The sequence below is a fragment of the Pongo pygmaeus genome, chromosome 6 (assembly GCF_028885625.2).
Source record: "Pongo pygmaeus isolate AG05252 chromosome 6, NHGRI_mPonPyg2-v2.0_pri, whole genome shotgun sequence".
Taxonomy (NCBI): Eukaryota; Metazoa; Chordata; class Mammalia; order Primates; family Hominidae; genus Pongo; species Pongo pygmaeus.
The window spans coordinates 71140852-71166347 of NC_072379.2; the positions used below are offsets into that span (position 1 = coordinate 71140852).

At 33.2% G+C, this 25496-nt stretch overlaps 1 protein-coding gene and 1 long non-coding RNA gene across 5 annotated transcripts in view; one reads left to right on the forward strand and one right to left on the reverse strand.

The window, feature by feature from the left end:
* Window positions 1–12654, forward strand: part of MEOX2 (mesenchyme homeobox 2) — a 74864-nt gene extending 62210 nt beyond the window's left edge. For 2 of the 4 annotated variants that reach the window (XM_063667511.1, XM_063667512.1), the window contains 2 exons: window positions 1753–1803; window positions 12419–12654. In XM_063667511.1, coding sequence (XP_063523581.1) covers window positions 1753–1803; window positions 12419–12643 — 276 coding nt within the window. In that variant the 3' untranslated portion in view covers window positions 12644–12654. The remainder of the gene's footprint in view (window positions 1–1752; window positions 1804–12418) is intronic. The other 2 variants (XM_063667513.1, XM_054495622.2) reach the window with 1 other exon arrangement.
* LOC134739865 (uncharacterized) lies at window positions 12503–22621 on the reverse strand. The gene is made up of 3 exons (XR_010126933.1): window positions 22396–22621; window positions 17176–17259; window positions 12503–16982 (listed from the first exon to the last, which is right to left on the reverse strand). It is a non-coding gene; the product is annotated as an uncharacterized LOC134739865 (long non-coding RNA).
* Window positions 22622–25496: the final 2875 nt, after the last annotated feature.

Consider the following 25496-nt stretch of genomic DNA (forward strand, 5'->3'; position numbering starts at 1 on the left):
TTTATTTGCTTTAGATTTTGTAGGTTAGAGATTTTGACTGGGCTTAGTTGGACAGTAATACTGCTGGCCCTACATGGAACCCTCATGGAGCTCCAGTCAGCTGGTGGGTTGACTAAGAAAGAGATGGTTGGGCCTCAGCTGGTACAGCTAGTTTCTGTTGCTTGTGGTTTCATCTTCTTATAGGCTAGCTTGGGATCCTTCCAACAGTGATAGAAGCATTCCCAGGAGCACTGAGGGGGAAAACTCCAGTGAGCAAGGGCTTTTCAGGCCTCTTACATCATATTTTCTAGTGTCCCATTGTCCAAAGCAAGCCACATGACCAAACTCAGTGTCAGTGTAGTACAGGACCACTTCATTGGAAGTCATTCCTGAAATAATCTAACCACAGCATCACGGGGCGGGGGGGACGGGAATTAACAAAGAACATGAGAGATGATTCAGTTTACATTTAATTGAAAATTTGTTATTGTGCACAATATATTTTTATTCCATAAATCTCTATGTGCAGTTTTGCAAGTTAATGTGAAAAGATGTATACATGCAGAATTTAAATTCCTAATCAAAACTAAGGCTTTAGAGGGCCTCCTTGGGTTACTCAAAAAGAATTTAATTGTTATGAAAAAAATCTGAATAAAAATCCAAGGTTTGCTGATTAGAATTGTGTGTTCCTAAGTAACAATCTCCCCAAGGCATAAAATGGAAATTAAAACTACCTGCTCTTTCTTCTATGTAGATTTATATATCATAATGGATATGAAATAATTTTTAGTGTAAACTATAGAACAGAACTATCACCCAGGTGGGAAAAACCTTTGCTATGCAAAGCATGTTGAATTAATCATTTTGTAACACAAATATTTGTTGAGCTAAGTGCTGGAAATAAAATCTTAAGCTAAAGAAATACCTGTTAGAATTCACAGAAGAGGTAAAAGTTGAACAAATATTCACAATTGTTATGAGTGTAGAATGTCACAGGAGAGGGATGATGTAATCGTATTGGATAATGTTTCTGGTTGCACCATTTCATTCCAACATTTCTATGCACGCATATTAAGTTTCTTAAATTAAGAATCTGTGCACAAAATATCTTAAATTAACAATCAAGCTGGGAGTGGTGGCTCAAGCCTGTACTTGTCCCAGCACTTTGGGAAGCCAAGGCAGGCAGGTCACTTGAGGTCAGGGGTTCAAGGCCAGCCTGGCCAACATGGTGAAACCCCGTCTCTACCACAAATACAAAAATAAGCCAGGCATGGTGGCAGGCACCTATAATCCTAGGTACATGGGAGGCTGAGGCAGGAGAAAAATTTGAGCCTGGGAGGCAGGAGCTGCAGTGAGTCGAGTTTGCACCACTGCACTCCTGCCTGGGTGACAAAGTGAGACTCTGTATAAAAAAAAAAAAAAAATCCATACTTAAATTATGTATCTATTTTAAGTTATATTGTATTTTCTGGGCTGAATTCTACTGTGCTGAATTTATCAGAAAAAATATAGTATGATGTCAGTTGTCAACTTTGCTACTCTTGAAGGTCAGATGGCATATTCTTTCAAAATGCCAGGGCTCTCATCCCAGTGAAATATTTTCAGTTTATTTTCTGGAGGTTGGGCTTTTAAAGTTATTGACAAAATTACAAACAGAACACTTTAAAATCCATCTTCTGTAATTTGCAATGCAGCTTGTAGTCTATTGGGGCTGCTATAACGAAATACCATAGACTGGGTGGCTTACAAACAACACACATTTATTTCTCACAGTTCTGGAGGATGGGAAGTCCAAGATCAAGGCATCAGCAGATTCGGTGTCTGGTGAGCACACACTTCTTCATAGACTTCCATTTTTCCATTGTACCTTGATATGATGGCTGAAGAGGCTAGGTAGCTCTCTGGGACCTCTTTAATAAGGGCACTAATCTGAGTAATGCTAGATCTGTTCTTATGACCTAATCTCATTCCAAGGGCCCCACTTCCTAATGCCGTCACCTTGAGGGTTAGGATTTTAACATAAGAATTTGGAGGAGACATAAATATTTAGACCATAGCACAGCTATTCCATTACTTAGATTTTATATTAATCTCATAAATGCTATGTTTAGCCATGTAATCTATATCTTGACTCTATATAATCTTAAACAACATCCTTCCCTAGGATTTCCACATGTGAAATATCTAATTATAGATATGTTGTCTTTTCATATTCATTCTTTAAGACTTATTTTTTTCATATGTTAAAATAACCTGAGATTCAGTAAAATAAACATATACACCAAGGAATATTACATCTAACCTCATATTGTTCAATATTTTCCTTAGCTTTAATAGAATTATCTGAATATAAAATAGTTTCCTTAACATTGTCAAGGTCTTTTGAAATTCAAATGCAAAGACAGGACTTATAGGCTCATTTTATGTGGGTGTGTGATTCAAAAGCAGAGACAGGACTCATAGGCTCATTTTATGTGTGTGTGTGTAAATATACACATATGCAAACACATACACACACATATACACAGATATATATGTGTGTGTGCGTATAAATATATACATATCTCCGTACTTCTAACTATACATCTATCTATATACATCAAAAGAAAGATATCATGCAAACAAGGAAAAGAAATATTAAATTATATAACAAGATTGCTTTTGTTTGTGTGTTTGTTTTTTGAGACAGAGTCTCGCTCTGTCACCAAGGCTGGAGTGCAGTGGTGCAGTCTCGGCTCACTGCAACCTCTGCCTCCTGGGTTCAAGCAATTCTCTTCCTCAGCCTCTCTGGTAGCTGGGATTACAGGCACCTGCTACCATGCCCGGCTAATTTTTTGTACTTTTAGTAGGGACGGGGTTTCACCATCTTGGCCAGGCTGGTCTTGAACTCCTGACCTCGTGATCCACCAGCCTTGGCCTCCCAAAGTGCTGAGATTACAGGCTTGAGCCATGGCACCTGGCCTGTAACAGAATTGTTTTTGAGAAATAATTTTTTCCTACATGAAAACCTACTTTATAATCAGAACTAGTCTTTAGACATATTGTCATGTGGAAATTGTACATGATTGCCAATAAAATGTGCATGTTTATAACTGAAGTTATTTGTGGCTACCCCTACCTTACTTAGATCACCGATCAGTATATCTAACACAAATTTTATGATGAGTCATATATGTGTCATGAAGATTTGCAATAATAATTAGGTTTCCTTTTAGAAAAACATAAGATATGTTAAATCCTTAAATATCACTCAGGACTTGAATTTCCAAATTCCATTCTGAAGAATAGTCATGGAATCACACAAAGATGTCACACTGTTACATTTGCATCTTCCATAGTGCAATGTCAGGGTAGTCTGTAATTCTGTTTGAACTTCATCTGGCCAAAGAAGAAAAAAAAGAGGCTCATTCTGCAAAACAATTCCATGTCGGCACACAAGTGTTAAAGAAAATCGTTTTATGTTAAATAAAAATGCAGAAACCAGAATGAAGCTGAGCTTCAAATATTTTAATTATATAATGTTGTTTGTTGAACAGTTACAGATCACTCCAGTAAATCTTCCAGCTTCTAACTCACAGCTTCTAGTTTACAACATATTCTCATGTAACCTTCAAGATCAACAGATAATAATCTTCAATTGTCAGAGTCACCCCAAACGATTTGCAGAAAACTCAGTCTAAAGGCTCTCCAGTTTCAAGGTATTTTTAATTTGGACAAGCTTATTCTGGCGTTTTTTTTCTCCATCCAGATAAACTTGGAGAAAACTCCCACCAGATTTTTAATATCTCACGGTGGGAAGATGAGAGAAAGCAGCTACAGGAGCATATAAAAGAAGTGGTAAAATGGACATTTTTATAGAGTTAAGGCTGCCAAATATAGAAAGAATGAAAGATCCTTTCACTTCAAAACATCTTTTTCACAGAGCTAATGAAAGGTGCAATGTTGCAGACTTGTAAACTAGTTAAGATTACTGGAATAAACAGACTAAATTAATGATACTTCTGCCAAGATAAATGGAAAATCCCACCTAGCTAGATCATACTCCATTGGTGGAAATGAGAGGAATTATGTTTTGTTTTTTACTCATAAATCATCAAATGGCCCAATGCCAAGTATTTTCAAAATAGCTATCATTTTTTTGATGACTACTAAGGAGAAATATTTTGTGTGTCAAATAAAGAGTGGTTTTGTCTTTTGCTTAGCTGTTTTTTTTTTTTTTTTTTTTTGGTCACCCAGGCTGGAGTGCAGTGGCTTGATCTCAGCTCACTGCAAGCTCCACCTCCTGGGTTCAGGCCATTCTCCTGCCTCAGCCTCCCGAGTAGAGTAGCTGGGAATACAGGCGCCCGCCACCACGCCCATTTTGCTCAGCTATTTTACGCAATTTATCTACTTCATATTTTTATTTCTACAAATTTATACATTTAGTTATTTAGCCAATTATGTCTCCATGAGTTGACTTATTGTCTGTTCATGTTAATTCAAGTCTACCTATGTAGCTAGACTTTAGAATATTTCTTTATTTCTTTACAGCAGTATATAGGAGTCATCTAGAGGAATGGTAAGATGCTTTATTTGCTTAACTCATGATATGACAATTATTAAGAATAATTTGACTACAACTGGTAAAATGGGGAGAGTATAGGGTAAAAGAGTTGATGATAGGATATGAGAGGGGATTTTAATTTTAAATATTAAGAGACATTCCTGATAATGCTTTTGTTTAAATAAATAAATACATATTGACAGTATCGGTAAGCATCAAAAACTAGACTCAAAAGTACTTCAGCTTCCACACGAAAAAGGTTATGATACATGAAAAGTAACTTCAGATCAATAATAAAGCAAGATCTATTCGGTGCAAACAATGTTTTAACCTAAAATTAATTTTCAGAAATATTACCTGTATAAAGTAAAAGACTAAGAAATAAGTAACTCATCCCTAATAAATGTAAATATTTAAATTTCAAATCATATTTTAAAAACCAAAGAAAAATAAACATTACCTTTATTGAACTGGCCTTGAGAATATATAATCTGTTTTCTTTTAAAATGCTATCTTTCTTCTGATGTAGATAGGTAGACATATGTATAGTTAGAGGCAAGGAGATGTATCTATCTATAGATATATATACACACACATATCTGTGTATATGTGTGTATGTGTTTGCATATGGGTATATATACACACACAAAAATAAAATGAGCCTTTATTTTAGAGATTTTACTGAAATTTGCTCCACTGATTCTTGCTGTAAACGTTCATCAAGCTGGTATAATAAAAGGATAAAGATAATTCTTCCCAGGAGTCTAAGAATTTTCCACATTTTGTTTCTCAGTTTCCTCACTAGGGAAGCAAAAATATTAATTTATATTTAATCAACAAATTAACAATAATGTTCGGAAACATATCATACATTACATCACAGCATCAGCACTTAAAGTGTACTGCTAAAGAAAGAGACTTCTGCTATGAAAGATCACTCCGAGCATTCCTTTTCTACACTATTCTTGCATCCATAAGTTTTATTCATGTTAAAAAAAATCCTAAAACTGAGATGCTTCTAGATATTTTGAGAAGCTGGTGCAAGTTTTGTGTTGGCATTGTCAATTTTAAGAAAACTTTCTATTATCTACATCTTTATATAGAAGAGTACATACATGTGTTCTGTGACATCTATACAATAATAAACCCAGGCCTAAGAGAACTGACAATTTTCTAGAGACTTTGACTATAAATGACTTTGTACCAATTATTCTTCATATTTCTATGTCTCCTCATGAAAAACTCCGAGATGCATTCAATTTAGAATAGACTTTGAACTTCAGATCCCTTTATCACTTCCAATTTTTTATGATGAACATATATTTTTAAATTTTTGAAGGTTTTGAAGTTATTAAAATTATTGACTTTTTTATGGGTCAGTGTATACTCACACAGAACTAATAATTATCTTTATAAGTTTATATAATAAACTTGGATCTAAGGTGATAGTCTCTAAATCTAATAAATGAAATAACCAGGGCAGTAAAGGATCACATAGATTCTGATAAAGGATTTAAACAATCATAAATAATCAAAATATTAATTTAATATTAATAACAATCAGAATATAAATTTAGATTGAATCATAGTAATATTTCAGTATTCCACTGTTCTTATAAAAAGGGTTAGTTCCTTTGTTTCAGCTAAATATTTATATTCGATAGGTTATACTTAGAAGCTGTTAGCCAAAATACTGATGGTGTTATCTTGCCAATTATTGTTAAACATCAGCCAAGAGATTGGGCAAGATGTTGAGATCAAAGACCATCATTCTAGTTGGTCTCAGTAGTTTGAACAAGATAAGCATGAAGTAATGGCTCAGAATATACAAATTCCATGTCTTCAGGTATTGCTTATTCAGTAATTTTATAACACAATAAAGAAAAAAAGTGCCTAATTTAGTTTTGATATTTTCATTAAATTTGATATAGTCTTTTATTCACGAAATACTTGAGTAAACAATATTTTACTTAAAATAACTAAAAGGTGTGTCTTTTTTATCTCGTGTAAAAATGGGATTAAGAATAGTGAATTTTTACCGTAAATATAGTGAAAGAAGACATTCGAGTTGAATTTTACTGGGTATGAGAGAAAACAATGGTTAATAAAGGCCAAGTTAAAAGGAATCAATGATATAACCACTTTGCTTTATCATGTGAATGGTTGCTTTCAGTTCATTTTTGGAAAGAAGAGTGAGATTATAAGGTTGGCTTATAATTGTGCCTGTGAGATTCAAATCTGTCGTGGGGAGTTTAATCTGTTGCCCCAAGAAAGGGTTAATCCTTGTTCAATATGTTATTTGTCCATGGCTGTCTATAGCTAATGTGTATTCACTTTGTTTTAAAAACATATGAAATATGTAATTGTAAATGTTATGATTACATTAATGAGCCTGATTCACAAGACTTGGAAATAGAAAAGGAAGAGGCTTCAGAACTAAAAATTACAGAGGTAGGAAAATGATTCCCAATGTGCTAAATCAGTGGATAAAGGTGAGAGGCAGCCCTGTAAACAGGACTTAAGCCTTCAGTTATGAAGTATATCCTAACCCTCCACAGCCTCCCCAACACACACAAACACCCTTTAATTGTGGTAGAAACAACAGAGTCAATTAGTGGCTCCAATAAGCTTTTGGAAATAGCTAAAGAATTCCTTCTCTTAATCAGATATAAATCCATCTATTCAGGAAGAGTTAAAAAAGCTTTCTTTTCCCCATTTTTCACCTTTACTTTTAAGCATTCTTGCTTCTAATTCTAATACTACTGAATCAGTAGTTCAGCTACTTTGTTACTGAATTACTTAGGCGAGTCTTTGGATTTACTAGGTACACTGCCATGATCAAATTTAATCACTAGGGATGTGATTAAATCTGAAAATTTTATTTGTACAATTATCCTTTGCATGTTTTCACATCTCAAAGATATAAATAAATATTTGTTAGATAATGTCTACAATATTCCAAGTGCCCAGATAAAAATGGAAACAGTTGGAATACGAAATCTACAAATCCCAGATGTTTAGAGGCATCTGGGTATGTCATTGAAATATTTAGTTTTCATCCAGATGTTTGATGTTATGGTTGTTTCTTCAAAACAGAGACATTTATGGTATTACATAAATGTGGGTTATGACATTATATAGATTCAACTTTCTATCAACCTATTTGCCTAGGAAATTGTGTGACAATACAGATTCATAAGTCACTTATTTTGTCTGGTAATATATTGTGAAACCTAAAAGGACACCCTTTACATAGTAAAGGGTATAATGTGATGTCCAAATAAGTTACATTTACATTTCCTCCATTTTCTTGACTGTGAATACCTTAAGGGCGGGGGCTATGTTTTACTTGTGCTTCAACACCTCCCATCTTTGATCTAACACAGTACAGGTTACTGGACATTTGGTAATATTTTTAAATGTATGAATGAATGAATAGAGATCCCAAGTCACCAAGGATATGTGAGAATTCTTGTACTCTATGTAGTTTATAAATTAATCTTATTATATAAAATGTGCTTATAAATTTTAATAAAAATAATTCAAATACTTATTTTTTAGTAAATAAAATTTTAGGCATTTGGATGATTATAATTTAGCTGTCTTAAAAACAAAAACTAAAAGTTTTTTTCATTACAGTCAATAAAGCTGGGTTAATAAAGTGATACTAAATTATACTATGAAGTCTCTTTATAAATTGCCTACTGTCCTACATTAATGACTATTGATTTATAATCTGGAATTAAATTTGTAGGTTTTGTTGGGGGGGTTGCTAATACTGTGATGCTAATAGAAAAATATGTGTTTTTCCAAAAATCCTTCACTTATTTTAATTCACCCCAATATTTTATAGTATATTTGAAAATAAATCTGAACATATTGACGTTTAGAGTTCTATATTCTTCCTTCTGTTTTCTATAAGATATGCCCATTATGTATTTGTTGCTATTTTTTGTTTCCTTGCTAAGGTCACGGAATTTCAGTATCAAATATATAATCTAGGTTTTAAATAAAATAGTATGTAAGGTATTAGAGTTATTCTATATAATCAAATGCATAGTCTTATATGTATATATCTATTCATAGGTATATACATGTAGCTACTATTGGCAATTAACCATTCAGTCTTTTTTCAATCTATTTTAAAAAATAAAATGGTAAAATTTCACATGATAGACATAGAAAACAACACAAAATAGGTCATAATATATCTAAAATCAATACCATATTCTTACATTTAGAATTATCTTATTTAGAATTGCCCATAACAGGTTTTATACTGATATTATATAATTACTATACCCCTTCTCCTAGAAAAGGAAATATATGCAGATTTTTAAAAGTATATTTCCCCTTTTTTTCTGCCAGGATTATTTAGACTGAATGTTTCAGCTCTTGGTGACAATGATGATGATCATGACATATGTATTTCTTCCATCTGGAATTGTCCATGATAAAATATCCCTATAGGGAATCTTGAAAGGCTTATGATTCCAATATTAGAAATATGAAAATTGAGGTAGAGAGAAGTAAAATTTTCTCAAATTCACACAAAATGGAGAAGTAAAGCCAAGAGTAGAACCCAACTCATGTGGAATAGATCTAATGCAAAATGCAATGTCAAGCTTGCAAAGGTAATTAGACTCAGCAGTATAATTACCTAAATTATAGTACAGGAAAATGGTGTCATATTTACAAACCTAATTATATCAAGTGGGAGAATTACCTGAATGATAGTAATCATATAGATGGCGTCCACGTACTCTATATGCGTTTTTTTTTATTCCAAATGCTTTAAAAATAGGAGATTGAAATATAACAGGAACCAAAACAAACAAACAAACAAACAAAAAAAACCAGAATCTGGAATCAAACAAACCCCAGCCCTCAAGTTTAAATCCTGGCACCACGGTTTCCTTTCTGTTTAATCTTAGGTAAGTCACTTAAACTTTACCACAACTTTCTCATCTATAACTTAAGAATAATGGTAATAATATCTGGAAAACTGTATTAGAATACTGTATAAACAGCACCAATAGTATAGCTGTCTATCCCTAAGTAGGTATATAATAAAAGGCAATTACTGATTATTTTGTTTAGTAAGTCATAATAATATGTGAACACCCATCAACTACTTTTTAGTGAATCTTTTTTGTACTATTTTTCTTATTTATGTATTTATTTATTTTTTATTATTATTATACTTTAAGTTTTAGGGTACATGTGCACAATGTGCAGATTAGTTACATATGTATACATGTGTCATGCTGGTGTACTACACCCATTAACTCGTCATTTAGCATTAGGTATATCTCCTAATGCTATCCCTCCCCCCTCCCCCCACCCCACAACAGTCCCCAGAGTGTGATTTTCCCCTTCCTGGGTCCATGTGTTCTCATTGTTCAATTCCCATCTATGAGTGAGAACATGTGGTGTTTGGTTTTTTGTCCTTGCGATGGTTTACTGAGAATGACGATTTCCAATTTCATCCATGTCCCTACAAAGGACATGAACTCATCATTTTTTATGGCTGCATAGTTAATACATGTTTGGGCAATATATGATACATGAATTCAACTATGGCTCAAAGTGAGACCAAGAAAAATCCAGAATAGAGAAATATCTCAGTTTAAATATTTCACTGTGAAAGCATGCTGATGAAGCATCGTGATTTGAAGATCACTGATATAATTATGTCTTTGGAAATTTAACATATTTTTCTTCACTTTCTCCATAGCACTATTTACAGAAATTGAGATTATTTCTAAAATGAAAATAGAGAATATTCAAAATATTTCTAATGTAGAAGAATGAAACAGAACTATCCCTAGCAAATATAAAGGTTTACTATAAAATTATAATTAATAAGGTAATGTGGTTTTATCACAACTATAGAAAAATTAATAAAGGAACAGAACAGAATACAGCAATAAAGCTATGTATATATGGAAACTTGATTTATGAACACAGATGAAACAGTGATCACTGGAAAAAAGCTGGGTTATTTAATAAATGGACCTGGACAATGCATTATCCATTTAAAATAAAGTAAAGTTAAGCCTATTCTTCAGACTATATACTAAAATTAGTACTTCATTGATTAACTACCTCAGTTTGAAAGGCAAACTTTTTTTTTTCTTTTTGAGACAGGATCTTGCTCTGTTGCCCAGGCTGGAATGCAGTGGTACAACAACCACTGACTGCAACGTCAACCACTTGGGCTCAAGCAATCCTCCCACCTTAGCCTCCCGTGAAGCTGGGACTACAGGCACTGTGCCATCCCACCCAGCTAATTTTATTTTATTTTATTTTATTTATTTATTTGTAGAGACAGGGTCCCACTGTGTTGGAAAAGGCAACCTTTAAAACTCTTAGAAGAAGACACCATAGAATATCTTAGTGGCCTCAGAAAATAGATGTTTTTAGAAAAAGAAAACACAAAACACTAGTCATAAAAGAAACAATAGATAAATTTAAACATATTTATTAGGAGTTTCTAATCATCAAAAGATACTCTAAGAAAAGGAAAAAGCAACAGCATACATTGAGAGAAGACAGATAGTAGCAGCCGTATAACTGCAGTCTCCAGGGAAGTTCCCATGATATGCTTATCAGGACACAAATGCAAGAATGTCTATAGCAGCATTACATATAGAAAAAAAAGAATTCAAATATCAATGGACAGTAGAATGGAAAAATGGTGCTACATTGACAGAATTTGGAATATTATACAATGATAAAAAATGAATAAATACAGTCTTTTGAATCAACAAAGAAGTGGCAAAAAGCCTACACTTAAGAACATTCCATTGATAAACCTAACAAACAAATAAAATTAAAGAGTATATTTTTAATGTTACTTGTTATGAAAAAAATTTGTTTTCTTTTTTAAGAAAGACTTGGAGATGATACACAAAATTCAGGCTTGTGGTACTTTTAGGTGAGGTAGACAGAAATACAATGTAAAAAGAACACTTCGCTTACTAGAAGCTATAATTATGAGAAATGCAATGTGAAAGAAACAGATTTCCTCCTAAACAAGATGCAATAATGCCAATTATATTCTAGTTCTGATAATGGAGAGACCTTTAATGTCTGTTTGCTGTTTTTTTTGTTTTTAATACATATATGTTATTTACATATATATATTTATTTAAATGTATTAGGCAAATTCAATGAAGCTTTTAAAAAGAAAATACCTGTACAAAGCTGATGTGAATGATGTAGTATATAATCTTGGTGTTAGCATTTAACAAATGTTGATAATTTTTTATTGTGACCGTATTTTAAAGAAATCACTAGATCAAATATTTGCAAAGTAAAATAAATGAATTAAGGTAGAAAATAAGAATAGTTCAAAAGAAGATAGGCTCAGTGTGAGGTGGAATGGTCAAATAAAGATTTGTGAAAGCAGCAGTAGTTTCTAATGGCAGAGTATGGCCTTTCAGATGCCGCTTAATCAGTAGCTGCCGGAGCATGTTTTAAATTGGTTCAGGAAATGACAGCTGGATGTCAAATCAAAGAAGAACTTAGGAGTGAGGGGGCTTTGACCAACACAAATATTATGTTAGCTCCAATTCACAGAAACTCTTTATAGACCCAAGTGCTTTGAGTGACCTTAAATGACAAAATTTTTGTCTAGTTCCATATTTTACACTGTATGCTGTAAAATACAAATATAGTACTTTGTATGCACCTTTTGAAACTTTAAAAATTATTATCATGAACATGTAACCTGATTAAATTCAACGTGGATTTATTTTTCTATTCACTCCTTCATGGTGTCTTTGTATAAGCCTTTGAGGAACTACTTTTCATTGATGACACTAAGGAGAAAAAAATGTCATTTTAATTACCTTTTTTGTTCTGTTTGTTTGTTCCCTTTCTTCGCTGAAGGTGAAAGTCTGGTTCCAAAACAGGCGGATGAAGTGGAAGAGGGTAAAGGGTGGACAGCAAGGAGCTGCGGCTCGGGAAAAGGAACTGGTGAATGTGAAAAAGGGAACACTTCTCCCATCAGAGCTGTCGGGAATTGGTGCAGCCACCCTCCAGCAAACAGGGGACTCTCTAGCAAATGAAGACAGTCACGACAGTGACCACAGCTCAGAGCATGCGCACTTATGATATAAACAGAGGACCAGCTCCATTCTCAGGAAAGAAATGTTGTGATGGCAAGCCTTACCCAAACATCGTTTACACAGAGAGATGACTATGGCAGTGATGTTTAATATTATTAAATCCAGGCATTTCGAATCTGTTTTTCATGATTTATAGAGGGTTTACACAAAGTGCCACTTATTAAAGAGCTTCCACAGTGAAGATGGAGAAGGTGAACTTGCTTTGAATATTCCAGATGTGTTTGGTCGTGTGTATGGCAGTGAGCAGGTATGCGTTTGCTTTTGCTTGCACTGAAAATTACATTGCTGTCAAGAGCAAACTATGAACGTTTTTATTCAAGATGTCTCCAGAGTGAAGATGCCGAGGATGAACTTGCATTGAACATTCCAGATGTGTGAGATCATGTGTATTACAGTGGGCAGGTATTTGCTTTTGCTTGCACTGAAAATTAAATTGCTATCAAGAATAAACCATGAAACATTTTATCCTGAACAGCCACAGTGCCTGAATTCACTCAAGTGGATAAAAAGTGTATTTTAACTCTGTATATATTACCCTTAAGTCATTTTCCTGTCTTCACTAATTTAGCAATGCATTCATATTAGCTGATGAAAATAGGCACTCACAATGACAACCAGAGCCAGTTTCTTGTCTTTTTTATACATTTTGTCATCCCAGAGACAATCAGTATGTGCTTACCTGTGTTCAAGTAGAGAAAAATACAGTAGAGTCTGATAGGACATATTCTTGTACCACAGACAAAACAAATCTTATGTTGCATTTACTATCAACTGCTGCTAATACATTATTATAAAACTTACCTAGCTCCTGAATTCTTCCTATCTTATAGCTTAAAAAAATTAGGATCATAGGCAAATCAGTTACCTTGCAGAAAGAGCTTTGTATGACCGACATTGTCTTATTTTATTTCTGTAAAATATTAGCTGTATGAATATGATTTAATTAACAAGAAAACATTTCTTCCTGATTGACAACAGTGTTAGACAAGGTGCAAAGTGAAACTGATTGCTCAAGTTGATAGAAAACAAAATTCTGAATATCTTCAAATTAAATTTGGTAAAAACACATTATTTTTTTCATATGTGATGTATTCATGCAGAACAACAATCTTTGTATTTTGTTTTTAAAATGTGTTTAATAAATGATCCTTTGTAAATAACTTTGGTCTCCCTACATTAATTTTCTTAATTTTTATAGATTTCAGTATCAATAATTAACAAAGTCTCAAATCTATCTGCACTTTTGCAAGTCCAGATGATTATAATTAGTGGATTATTTACATTTTTTCATTTCTGAATTTTTTTATTACGGCAGGAAAAAAATAAATCCTTGTGCAATCAAAGGGCACCTAAGAATGGGCATATATTAAGCTATTTCTCTAATTTGAAGAATACAGTTAATGGAATTTTTTGTGTGTTTTATGAAGCCACAGATAAAAGTAGGAAAAAAGTATTAAATAATAGTATTCACCACAGTGAGGAAAATAAAATAGTCATACATTTTTAAATTTATGTCTGATATATGTAAGTTAATCCAACAATGGTTTTATAGTCTGAATATGCAGAGTCTCTGATGTGAAATATAAGCTAAACAAGCTAATCAGAGTCGTCAGTCCTAATGGGACTAATGTAAGAAGTAAAGGATGCTATTAACGTAATGTATTTTGCATCATGCATGATTGCACACGCATGGGGTGCCTTAGTCCTACTTATAACTTTATCACATTGTTTTTCATTTGTTTCATATTCTAAGCAGAAATGCTTGGAAACATTGCCAGCCTTCCTCCCCTGCCTCAATCCGAAACAAATACAGAAAAACAATCAGTAAAAATTTCCAAAAACCCATCAGTTAATTGATTTCACTTGCTTTAGAATGATTAGACTGACAAAAATTAGATTTGATGTATTTTAACTTAATCTAGCATGATATATAGAGTATCCCAGAAATAAATAATTTTTTGTATCACATTTTCCTTTTGTGTAATACATTTTATCTCAGTAGTTGTCAGTATTTTAAAATTAACTGAGAATAGACCATTCAAATTGAAGTCTCCCAGGCATGAAACAGACACTTTTCTATTAGTCACCTGAATTAATACAAAGTCTGTTTATGCTGATGACATCTGCTTGGGTGGACTGACTTTCTTATCGTAGAATAGGATTTAAAGTCAAAACATCTTGACAAATTGGTCAAGTGGGAAGACGTAAATCAAATTGAGTTCAATAGGGACAAAGTGGAGGATAATTCATTTGGGCAGGAAAATAATTTCCAGAAATAAAAGAAAAGGACCCCTTAGAAGTAGCTAAAAGGAGAGCTACCGGTTGTAGCCAAATAGACATAAGAATTCCAATGTAGTATGAAAATGAAATAGGAAAAAGGGATTCCAAATAGATATAACATTCAGGAAATGGGAGGCTTTTGTATCATGGCCATATCTTTATTAGAGAATTGTAAGCAATCCTGAAATGAAATTTGATCCAGAGAACACAAAGTGGTAGGAAAGGCCACATGGCTGACTAAAAAGAGACATCACTTTCTTTATGATGAATTAAAATGATCTGCCTGCCACATAAGACACCTGACACATTATCACATTGTCAACACACTGACAATTAAACGGGAAGCCAGAGTAATTTTTATTAGTGGAACTTGCTATCTTTTTAAAGTATTTCAGTATCCTCCGGTCTTCAAACTGATGTATAGGTTAGCTACATTATACCCCAATATCCTTTTGGAATTAAAATTCTGTGAGGAAAATTAAGATATTCTCATGAACTATCTGGGTTTAATTCACTCCAAAGGTGCCAAAAATCTGAAAGAACTCTACTTGTTTTTAATCTACACTGGGCTCCTGGCATGCCACGGTATCTTATTGCATAATGCCCTTTTCATGTAATTCTATCTCAGACCCTGTGGCTCTGTGGAAATTCATAATAGCATGAAAGCACCTTTCTCTGAAAATAGTGTGAAATCATCGTTAGGATGATTTTTTTTTCAGTAGGATTCAGAAGGATGAACACTACAAAATTTTTCCAAAGACTGATCCACATATTTTTAACTCATTATTCACATGATCCCAATTACTTCCTACTTCCCACATTTACCATTTGCTGTCAGACTATATTTTCTTCTTCAGAAACCATGCATAATATCTGAGTTTGTCATTTTTTTAAGATGAAATAAATGCATTTAAAATAATCCCAATCACAGTTTTAATATGCTTATGAATGCCATTACATGTAATAAATGTGAGAATTACTTGTGAAATTCAATAAAAGCTTTTCTCAGACTAATAAGCTAAGATTAGAGGCCAAATTAAAACAAAGTAAGTTATAAAAATAAATATTTAGTAAGTTAAAAAAATAAATATTTTATATTTCCAATGCTACTCGTTTTTGAGAACATTTCTTAAATTCCTGGCGTACTGATGACAGCAAATGCTAATTTTCGCCTGACAGAAGTTTTGAGAAATTATAGATTTGCTGAGGAGAGCTTTACTTCCAAGTATGTGGTCAATTTTGGAATAGGTGTGGTGTGGTGCTGAAAAAAATGTATATTCTGTTGATTTGGGGTGGAGAGTTCTGTAGATGTCTATTAGGTCCGCTAGGTGCAGAGCTGAGCTCAATTCCTGGGTATCCTTGTTGACTTTCTGTCTCGTTCATCTGTCTAATGTTGACAGTGGGGTGTTAAAGTCTCCCAATATTAATGTGTGGGAGTCTAAGTCTCTTTGTAGGTCACTCAGGACTTGCTTTATGAATCTGGGTGCTTCTGTATTGGGTGCATATATATTTAGGATAGTTAGCTCTTCTTGTTGAATTGATCCCTTTACCATTATGTAATGGCCTTGTTTGTCTCTTTTGATCTTTGTTGGTTTAAAGTCTGTTTTATCAGAGACTAGGATTGCAACTCCTGCCTTTTTTTGTTTTCCATTTGCTTGGTAGATCTTCCTCCATCTTTTTATTTTGAGCCTATGTGTGTCTCTGCACGTGAGATGGGTTTCCTGAATACAGCACACTGATGGGTCTTGAGTCTTTATCCAATTTGCCAGTCTGTGTCTTTTAATTGGAGCATTTAGTCCATTTACATTTAAAGTTAATATTGTTATGTGTGAATTTGATCTTGTCATTATGATGTTAGCTGGTTATTTTGCTCGTTAGTTGATGCAGTCTCTTCCTAGGCTCGATGGTCTTTACATTTTGGCATGATTTTGCAGCGGCTGGTAACGGTTGTTCCTTTCCATGTTTAGTGCTTCCTTCAGGAGCTCTTTTAGGGCAGGCCTGGTGGAGTTAAAATCAGTCTCAAGAACAGAGTATCCTGGTAGTGACTGAAAAGATTTAAAGAAAGTATTTTTCACTTTAATTTCTAAATACACTTAGGCTGGTGACTTTTAAGAAGCAGCCATTTATGCCATGCCCTATTTTCTAATAAAATGCTTTTAAAATAATTAAGTTCATATTTGAGATGACTAGTATTTAGACTATAATATAATATTTAAAATATGAACAAAAAATACCTACCTGGCATAGTTCTTTGAACTATTTGGGGGAATAATTGTATTTTCTTGGCAGCTCTCTTTGTTGCATTCTTTCAGTAAAAGCAATCTAGAAAGAAAAATAAATTTCAGCTACAAACATTCCAAATCTTACAAGCGTGGAATATGCAGGATTGATCTGCAAATACTGTCATAAAAGTGGCTTTTTTGGTTATGTTTTTATATCTCCTGCCTAAAGCTGGTCAGGGTAATGAATAACAATCCTCATGGGCACCTCAACATTTCTGCTTTCAACTCTTGCAAAATGTTGCTAGAAGTAGTAGACAAAGGAACAAAAATGGCTCCAGTAAACAGGATTGCTACACCAAACTCTAAGAACCTATAAAAACATGCGGCTCAAAATTTAAATTTTTTTTTCTTCAAGTAATTCTCTGATATCATGTGTTTTTACAATACTCTTATCTTCACATTTACAATGGTTAAATACATTGAAAGTATATTTAAGACTAAAAAATTTTTTATGAATTATTTTTCCCCTTAAGAGCTAAGTTTTATTCAAATGCAGCTTCAAACTGTGGTTTGAAAAATTCCAGAAAACTTTTGATTGCATCACAATGTATTCAGCCAGCTCAGTAATCCCCCATTAAAATATTGTTTACTTTGGTTACAGATGGTTTTCAGAAACAGCTCCCAAAATAGAATGAATTTGCAAATACAAATTATTGTCACATTCATTTCATGGAAGAGATGATACAGTGATTTGAGGACATGGTAATATCAAGTTTAGGCTGTACTTTGTATTTCTGTACTTCAAATAGGGATTCACTGAGATAGACATGTATTTTCTTAAATTAAAGAGTAATCAGATGGTTTGGGAACAATCAATTATCCTACAATTATTTAAGTATAGGCTTTGTTTCTGCATGTGTGTAATAACTATAGTTGAAAACATTAAAAATTTTCTTTTGCTCAATACATATTAATTTTAAAAACAATAATTAGAAAATACTTGTCATTAAGGATAGGTAGTTTTTTTTTTTAAATTACCATTGCTGGCTTTGTTTTTCTTTAAAGAAAGGCGGTTTATTCTACTTTTTCCTGAATATACTACTGTCAATAAAGGAAAACAATCAGTCAAGATCCTTCTAATTTTCCTATTTGATGAAATGTTGGACCCAAACTGTTATTTAGGGTCAAGCTATTAATTCAATTGGATTATTTCTTTGGCTTGTATTTTTCTAGGGCAGAGTTTAATTATTTTCTTTGGACTCATCAACATTGAAATATAGCAATTTTTCATGATCACAGATGTATATGGTGTAAGAGAGTGTTTAGGTATTAAAAAGCAGCAAAAAAAGTTGAAAGAAAAGTGGATGCTAAACTGAAAACTTAAAAATACTTCTTGAATTGTTCAATAGCAAAAAAAGAAATTGGCTCATGAAATTGCACATTCTATAAAAGTATCACCAACTTAACTTCTTTTAGAAGAACATATGAAATAAGCCTTTCAAAGTTGCCTCTGACTACCACATTTTTGGGCAAATTTTTGCTTACTGGAGGCATGTGATTGTAGCCAGTGTCAAAGAATGATGATTGGGCAAAATCTTTGCTAAATGTTGTGTTTAAAATATTTGCTAAATGTTATGAAATAAAAACCAAAGGAGATAAATCTTGTTTGAATTCAATTTAACAACAGACCACAAATCAGATTGATTAAATGAAGAGATGTTCAATCATGACCATATTCTTCTCTGGAAACCTCATATAGATTTAGGTGTCCTTGCTAACAACACATTACACTTGATCTTAGCCAAAAGGCTGAGAAGCAATGCTAACATACATTAAATCATGTTCAGATATTTCCTTACGATAAATGCTTTTTTTTAAAAAAGAACATATAAGAGAAACCTTTTTATTCACATGATACATAGTTTTAGAAAATATATATCTGTATACATGTATATTTTTAAATAATTTTGGAAATATACCATATATGCTGCTCTGTAAGCTAAGGTGTTTCTTTGCATAATAATAAGATATAAATATATTTAATAGCTGAACAGTATTTCTTTTTATGGATCTATTATATGCTATTTAACAATCCCTTACTATTGGATATTTTTTTTCTCCACGTTTCCCTTTAATAACATTGAAGTTTTTTTTACATAATTCTATGTAAAATTTAATTTTTCCCATAAGGGGATTTTGTAGAAATTGTATTATTGGAACAAGAAAGTAGATTTATTATTAGGACTTTAAATATACATTGTCAATTTTGTATTGCAAATTTACACTCATTCCAATACCTATTTCTCCATCAATAGATAATTTTAATTATTAGAATTTTTAAAAATTATTTGGAATCTGATTATAAAGCATATTTTAATTTGTATTTGTTCAATCATTAATGAAGTTGAACATCTTCATGTATTTATTGATAATTATAGTTTTTAAATTATTGATCATATTTTTAATTTTTTTTTCAGTTGTAACATTTTCATTTCTTATTAATTGGTAAGAGCTTTTTACATATTAAGTGTATTAAGTATTTATATGTCATGTTATATAGTTATAAAATTATAAAGTTAAAAATTAAGAATTTTGCTACTTTGGTAAATTTCAAGAGTATGTTATTTTTTAAAAAGCAACAGGTAATTAATTAGTAAAGAAATTGATCAAATGAAAAAACCTATACATTCATGACTCATTTCTTACATATGTAAGCAATAGACTGAATGAATATATCTTATTTCATTTTCAGTAAATCTTTTTCTTATTAATAATACATAAATTCTAAAATGCTAAAGAACTACATTATTTCACTTAGTAGGAGGTCCTACAAATAATATCTTAATAGTAACAAATATAATTATTATTAAATCTCTTAGGTCTTTTGGTTTGGGGAAAACAACAAGAACACAGACAAACTTTGATGTCTCCCTTAAACATATTTTCTTCCTTTAGGGGCAGTGGTATATCCACAAAAAGTTAGAAAGGCAAAATCAACAGCTTTTTTAAACAGAAAAACAAAGCCACAACAATAAAGATACATATCTAGAATGACAAGTATTTTCTAATGATTACATCTTTAAAATTTAGATTTCTTCTAGAAGTTACCAGCCATGTCTTCCAGGCAAGCCACATATGCAGCTGAGAAAACACTAGATAGAGCTGCAAAAATAAAAATATACCTTTAAAAAGTACCATTGTGGTAAACTTTCCTTGACTGCATTAGAAACAGGCATGGAGGAGCAGGTGGGTGTGAGAACTGCGCCTTTTAACAGAAGCATCAGGTCTTAGAAAGAGGAAGAAACAAATACATTGAGGGAATTTTTTTCTTGGTCTTTTAGTTTTTAGAGGAGCAATCAAAATGAACTCTAGACGTATTAAAGATCCCGTGTACATGCTAATGTTAATTATAAAATTATTGGTGATAATAAGATCCACTGTTTATTAAAATTTTTCCACTACTCAGGATGCTGAGGCAGGAGACTCCCTTGAGGCTAGGAGCTGGAGTCCAGCTTGGGCAACAGAGCCAGATCCCTATCTCTAGAAAATAAATTTAAAAATTAAACATTTCATGCATGCAAAGCATTATATAACTTGCTATAGTGAGAGCCAAATAGAAACAAATAGAAAATCATTTCTTGTTCCTCATGAGGACTTTGGTTGTTAATTTTTTAAAATATACCTTATGCCTATTGAAAAACTTTAAATTATTAGTGGGCACCATTATGGAGAAGCCTATATAACATTCTGATATTACAAAATTAATGAATCAAAGAAGTTGTTCACAATAATATTACTTTAAATTTGCTTTAATTTTTTTCAGGCTACCTTGGCCAATATTTTATTATAGTCAATTTAATTCATTAATTCATTCTATAAATATTTCTGTACTAATTTTAGGTAATGTTCTGCTCAATCATCATTTAATTCGCTGTGTTATTGATTTCTGTTAATATATTCCTCAGTCTTGGAGAACATTTTAAATAATTGCCTACTCAGCATTTCTATGGACATTGTTCAGCCCAGTTCCATTCTGTTAATGCACAAAGCAATTCAATTTCCATGAGTGCGGGCTAGGAGCAGCCAAAGCTGTCCTTGTAGTACCTTCAGAGACAGTTAATAAGGGCTGCCTGACATTCATGACTTATCTTTTCTGTGTGTTTAATTATTACTATTTTTCTGCCAGTAAATTTTCAAGCTACTGGGGCAAAACCAATATTGATTCTGACATTTATGCTTTATATTTTGAAATTTATTTTGATCATTACTTATTATTTTATTGCTGTTACTTTGAAAATATTATACATTTTCATTGTATAAAATGTCATTAGATCATGCAAAAAGTTTATTTCTTGTAAATAATTACTTTAGGAGTTTGAGTGCATCTACGGTTCCTTGTATTATTCTTTCTAGAGTCTGATTACATAAAATAATCAAAATATGACTTAAAGATGTTCAAAATAATTTTGATGAACATGTTCAAAATTTAAAAAGCCATCTGCATTAAAAAATTTTATTAATAAAGCTGTATGAAACAGTGACTTTTTTCCAAGCAGCAGTAGAAGTTCTAGATAGTTCCCTGGTCAAGAGGACAGAAGAATACAATGTCCTACCCTGAAGTCACTTAACAAACTGTCTAGGGTAATGTAACACATGAAAATAGCTGTCTCCCTTGTTTTCCACTCTTCTTCTGCTGTATGTAATCAATTATCTTTTCTTTTCTTTTTTTTTTTTTTTTGAGACGGAGTCTCACTCTGTAGCCCAGGCTGGTGTGCAGTGGCGCCATCTTGGCTCACTGCAAGCTCCGCCTCCTGGGTTGGTGCCATTCTCCTGCCTCAGCCTCCCTAGTAGCTGGGACTACAGGCGCCTACCAACACGCCCGGCTAATTTTTGTATTTTTAGTAGAGACGGGGTTTCACTATGTTAGCCAGGATGATCTCGATATCCTGACCCCGTGATCCGCCCGTCTCGGCCTCCCAAAGTGTTGGGATTACAGGCGTGAGCCACCGCGCCTGGCCTGTAATCAATTTTCTACACTGCAGCTAGAGTGGTCCCTCTAAAATACAAATCAGATTAATAAGCAGTTCATAGTGACTTGCAGATGTAAAATACCATGTGAAGGCTGTAATGGTCCATAATGAAACATTTTTACACATTTTAAAAAAGACAAATCAGATCATAGCCCTCCTTTGCAGAAAACACTCCAATGACTTAGAATAAACCCCAAGATTCTTACCTGGGCCTCAAAACACTGTAATATCTGGCCACACACTGGTCACCCATCTTGTTGCCAACACTTTCCCCGAATAGCCTCACAGCTCCAACCACTCATGCTTTCTCCCGATCTCTGCCCACTCTGAGATCACTTATGTCTCATTCAGGCCTGTATTCCCAATCCTGTTGCCTGGAATGCTCTTCCACCACATGTATTTGACTTACTCCCTCATTTCCTTTAGGTTTTTATTGCTTCACATAGCTAATATCGGACCTTCTCAAACAAAATGGCACTATCTGTGACATTCCACCATTTTAAGAAGTACAGCATTGCTTTTCTCTTACCCCTCGGGTAGTTATCTACTGATCTTTTCCCCTTATTGAGTGTAGGTTTCATAAGAGCGGAGACTGTCTATTATGGTATGTATATGTCTCTAGCACTTTGAATGGTCTCTGGCAACCTCATCACCAACCCACATCCAGAATTTGTATGAATTAGAAAAGGGTACTACTGACTGAAACACTAAACTACCATTGCCCGGAGGCCACCGTAAAAATGATATAACTCTATGCTAATTGTGAAGCAAATTATACCCCCTTCATATATATATAGTTGTGCAAATTATACCCAATTCATAATTTGCACAACTATAAGCACTGTCTCTGAATTTGACAATTTGCAATGATCAATAAATATTTTTGAATAATTGCATGAATTAAATGGCATGAGATCCATCCAAAAAATCTCTATATCTAAATTAATATAGTTGAAAATGGAGCCCTAGAATATTTTTTAATAGGCATTCTACAAATATCACAAATCAAAACGAAAATCTGGTTATGATCTTTCAAACATCATTGCACTAATAATATGCAATCAGAGGAGAATAAGTAGAAAGAAAAGTTAAGAGCATGTTTTAACAGATGTTCATATATGATTTAGAGAAGAAGGGAAAATTTTCCTTCTTCTCAAATGCCCATCTTGAAATTCTCACATTTTTTTGCAGACAGTTTGGCTGGTTTCCAACACACATCATTGCTTGTCTGGTATGAGGAATGCCATCTGTGCAGTATGGAAGCCCTTTTTAAAAAACAGGCTGCTAATTATGCTCCGGGCAGGTGCTGTTAAAGTGAAATCAGGTGTCAAGCTTACAATTGCCTAAAATGACCAAATTATACTGAGAAAGAATGGTATTCCATATTGTAAAATGGAATTTAAGCATGGCATGTAAGCATTCCATTTTTTGGGTGTTACAGAGGTCAGATTGCATAGCAAGGCTGTAAAACTTTTAAACTACTTCACTTCCACCATCAACAATAAGAGAAAGCTTTACTTTAAATCAAGATTATTGACTAGATCAAAGTTATATATTTTCTCACTACAGTATCTTCCCAATTATATATTTTTAAATGAAAGTAGATGAAAGAGGAACAGTGACTTGAAAAGTATGACAGCCAATTCTAAAATATGAAATTCTAAATTCTAAAATACTAAAATACTGAATTCTAAATTAATTTAGTGAAACTAGAATCAGTCTTCCATAGTTATTAACTGGAGCTCATTGTGTAATTGCAGGAAATAGGGCTCAATAGAGCTATTTAGCTCCCTGCAGGAAAAAATGATCAATTTATTTTCTTTAAATATATTAATCTTTGGAAGTATTAAAGCTTGTCTCAGTTTTACTACAGATTCATGATGACATATTTGATACTGTTCTAACTTGTATGTAGCAAAGCAGAAAATTCTATTGTAGATAAATTTTAAAGCATGAATATGAATATTGCTACTATAATTAGAAAAGTTTATTATCATTATATGAATCTAACCTTGTTATTGCCTTTATGTGTGACCTATTTTCTGCTTGCAGTACAGCTAATACATTCTGTCATGTAATCTTCATGGTAGCTCAGTGGCTAGATTCCATTATTGTTCCAGGTTTCAGGTGAGATTATTGAAGCTTAGTTGAAGCATCACAGAGGCCAGTAACTGGCAGAGCTCAGGCTTGTATTTCTCTAGATCTGTTGAACTCCAAAGCCTGTGTTTTGATTACTGCAGAAATGGTCTCAGATTTACCTTATTAGCCAATCTAATCTCAGTGGACATATCATTAGCATTATAAACTATTATAATTTACATATTACTTGGTCACAGTCAAGGTATCAGCCAATGTAGTCAAGGCAAACAGGACCACAAAAAGGAAGCGTAGAGGTCCCTCTCATCATGTAATTAGTGCATCTCTTAAAGCCAAGAGACATAAAGTGGAAGGCTTATCTTACATCCAATTGCACTTAGTTTTGTTATCTTGTTTCTCATCAAGTTGTGGATTATAAGCATCAAATAAGAAATGGAAAGTTTTTGCTTCCAGACACAGGGCTATGAACAGAACTAGCATTTTAAATATCAAAGGAGAATACAGAATAAAAACAAAGAGTAATTTTGAGCTATTGCCTTTAGATTAAAAATTTCCCTATTACAGCAGTATAAGAGGATTTGGTTATTATGACCTATAGACAGAAGAATTCATTGTAGTGGGAACTTGCTAGAGATGCAAATTCTCAGGCTCCACCCCAGACCAACTGAACCAAAAGCTCTATAAATGAGCTTAGCAATCTATGCAGCTACCAAAAAAAGAAGATAATTTTCCAGAAGCAACATTTTTGAATTGCCCCGATATGTAAAGAATAACAATTTTAAACACTATTGGGCCAGAAAAAATATTTTTAAACCTATAATTAATTTTAAGAATTTTCATGAACCATCTTTGTTCTTATTTTATCTAGTAAAACAGCAAAACTTCTAAAATACAAATTTTCTTGAGGTGAATTTTGTAAAGTATTTGGTTATCTCAAGTCACATGCTTGAAATTTGGAAATAGTATTGATGGCAGTGGTGGTCCACCTGGAGCGGCCACCACCAAGATGCTGGCTGCAGTGGAGGTGTGGCAGAGCTGCATGTTCCAGGGAGCCAGCAGGAGCTGGGAGCAGGCAGGAGCCCCACCCTTCCGGATGCAACTGTAGCTGCCCAAATCGTGGCTGCCAGGCAGGCCTCCCTATGATCTTGGGGGCTGAGAGAAGGCAGCAGCCCTGCCCTTCTGGGCACAGCTGCAGCAGCCCAAGTCACAG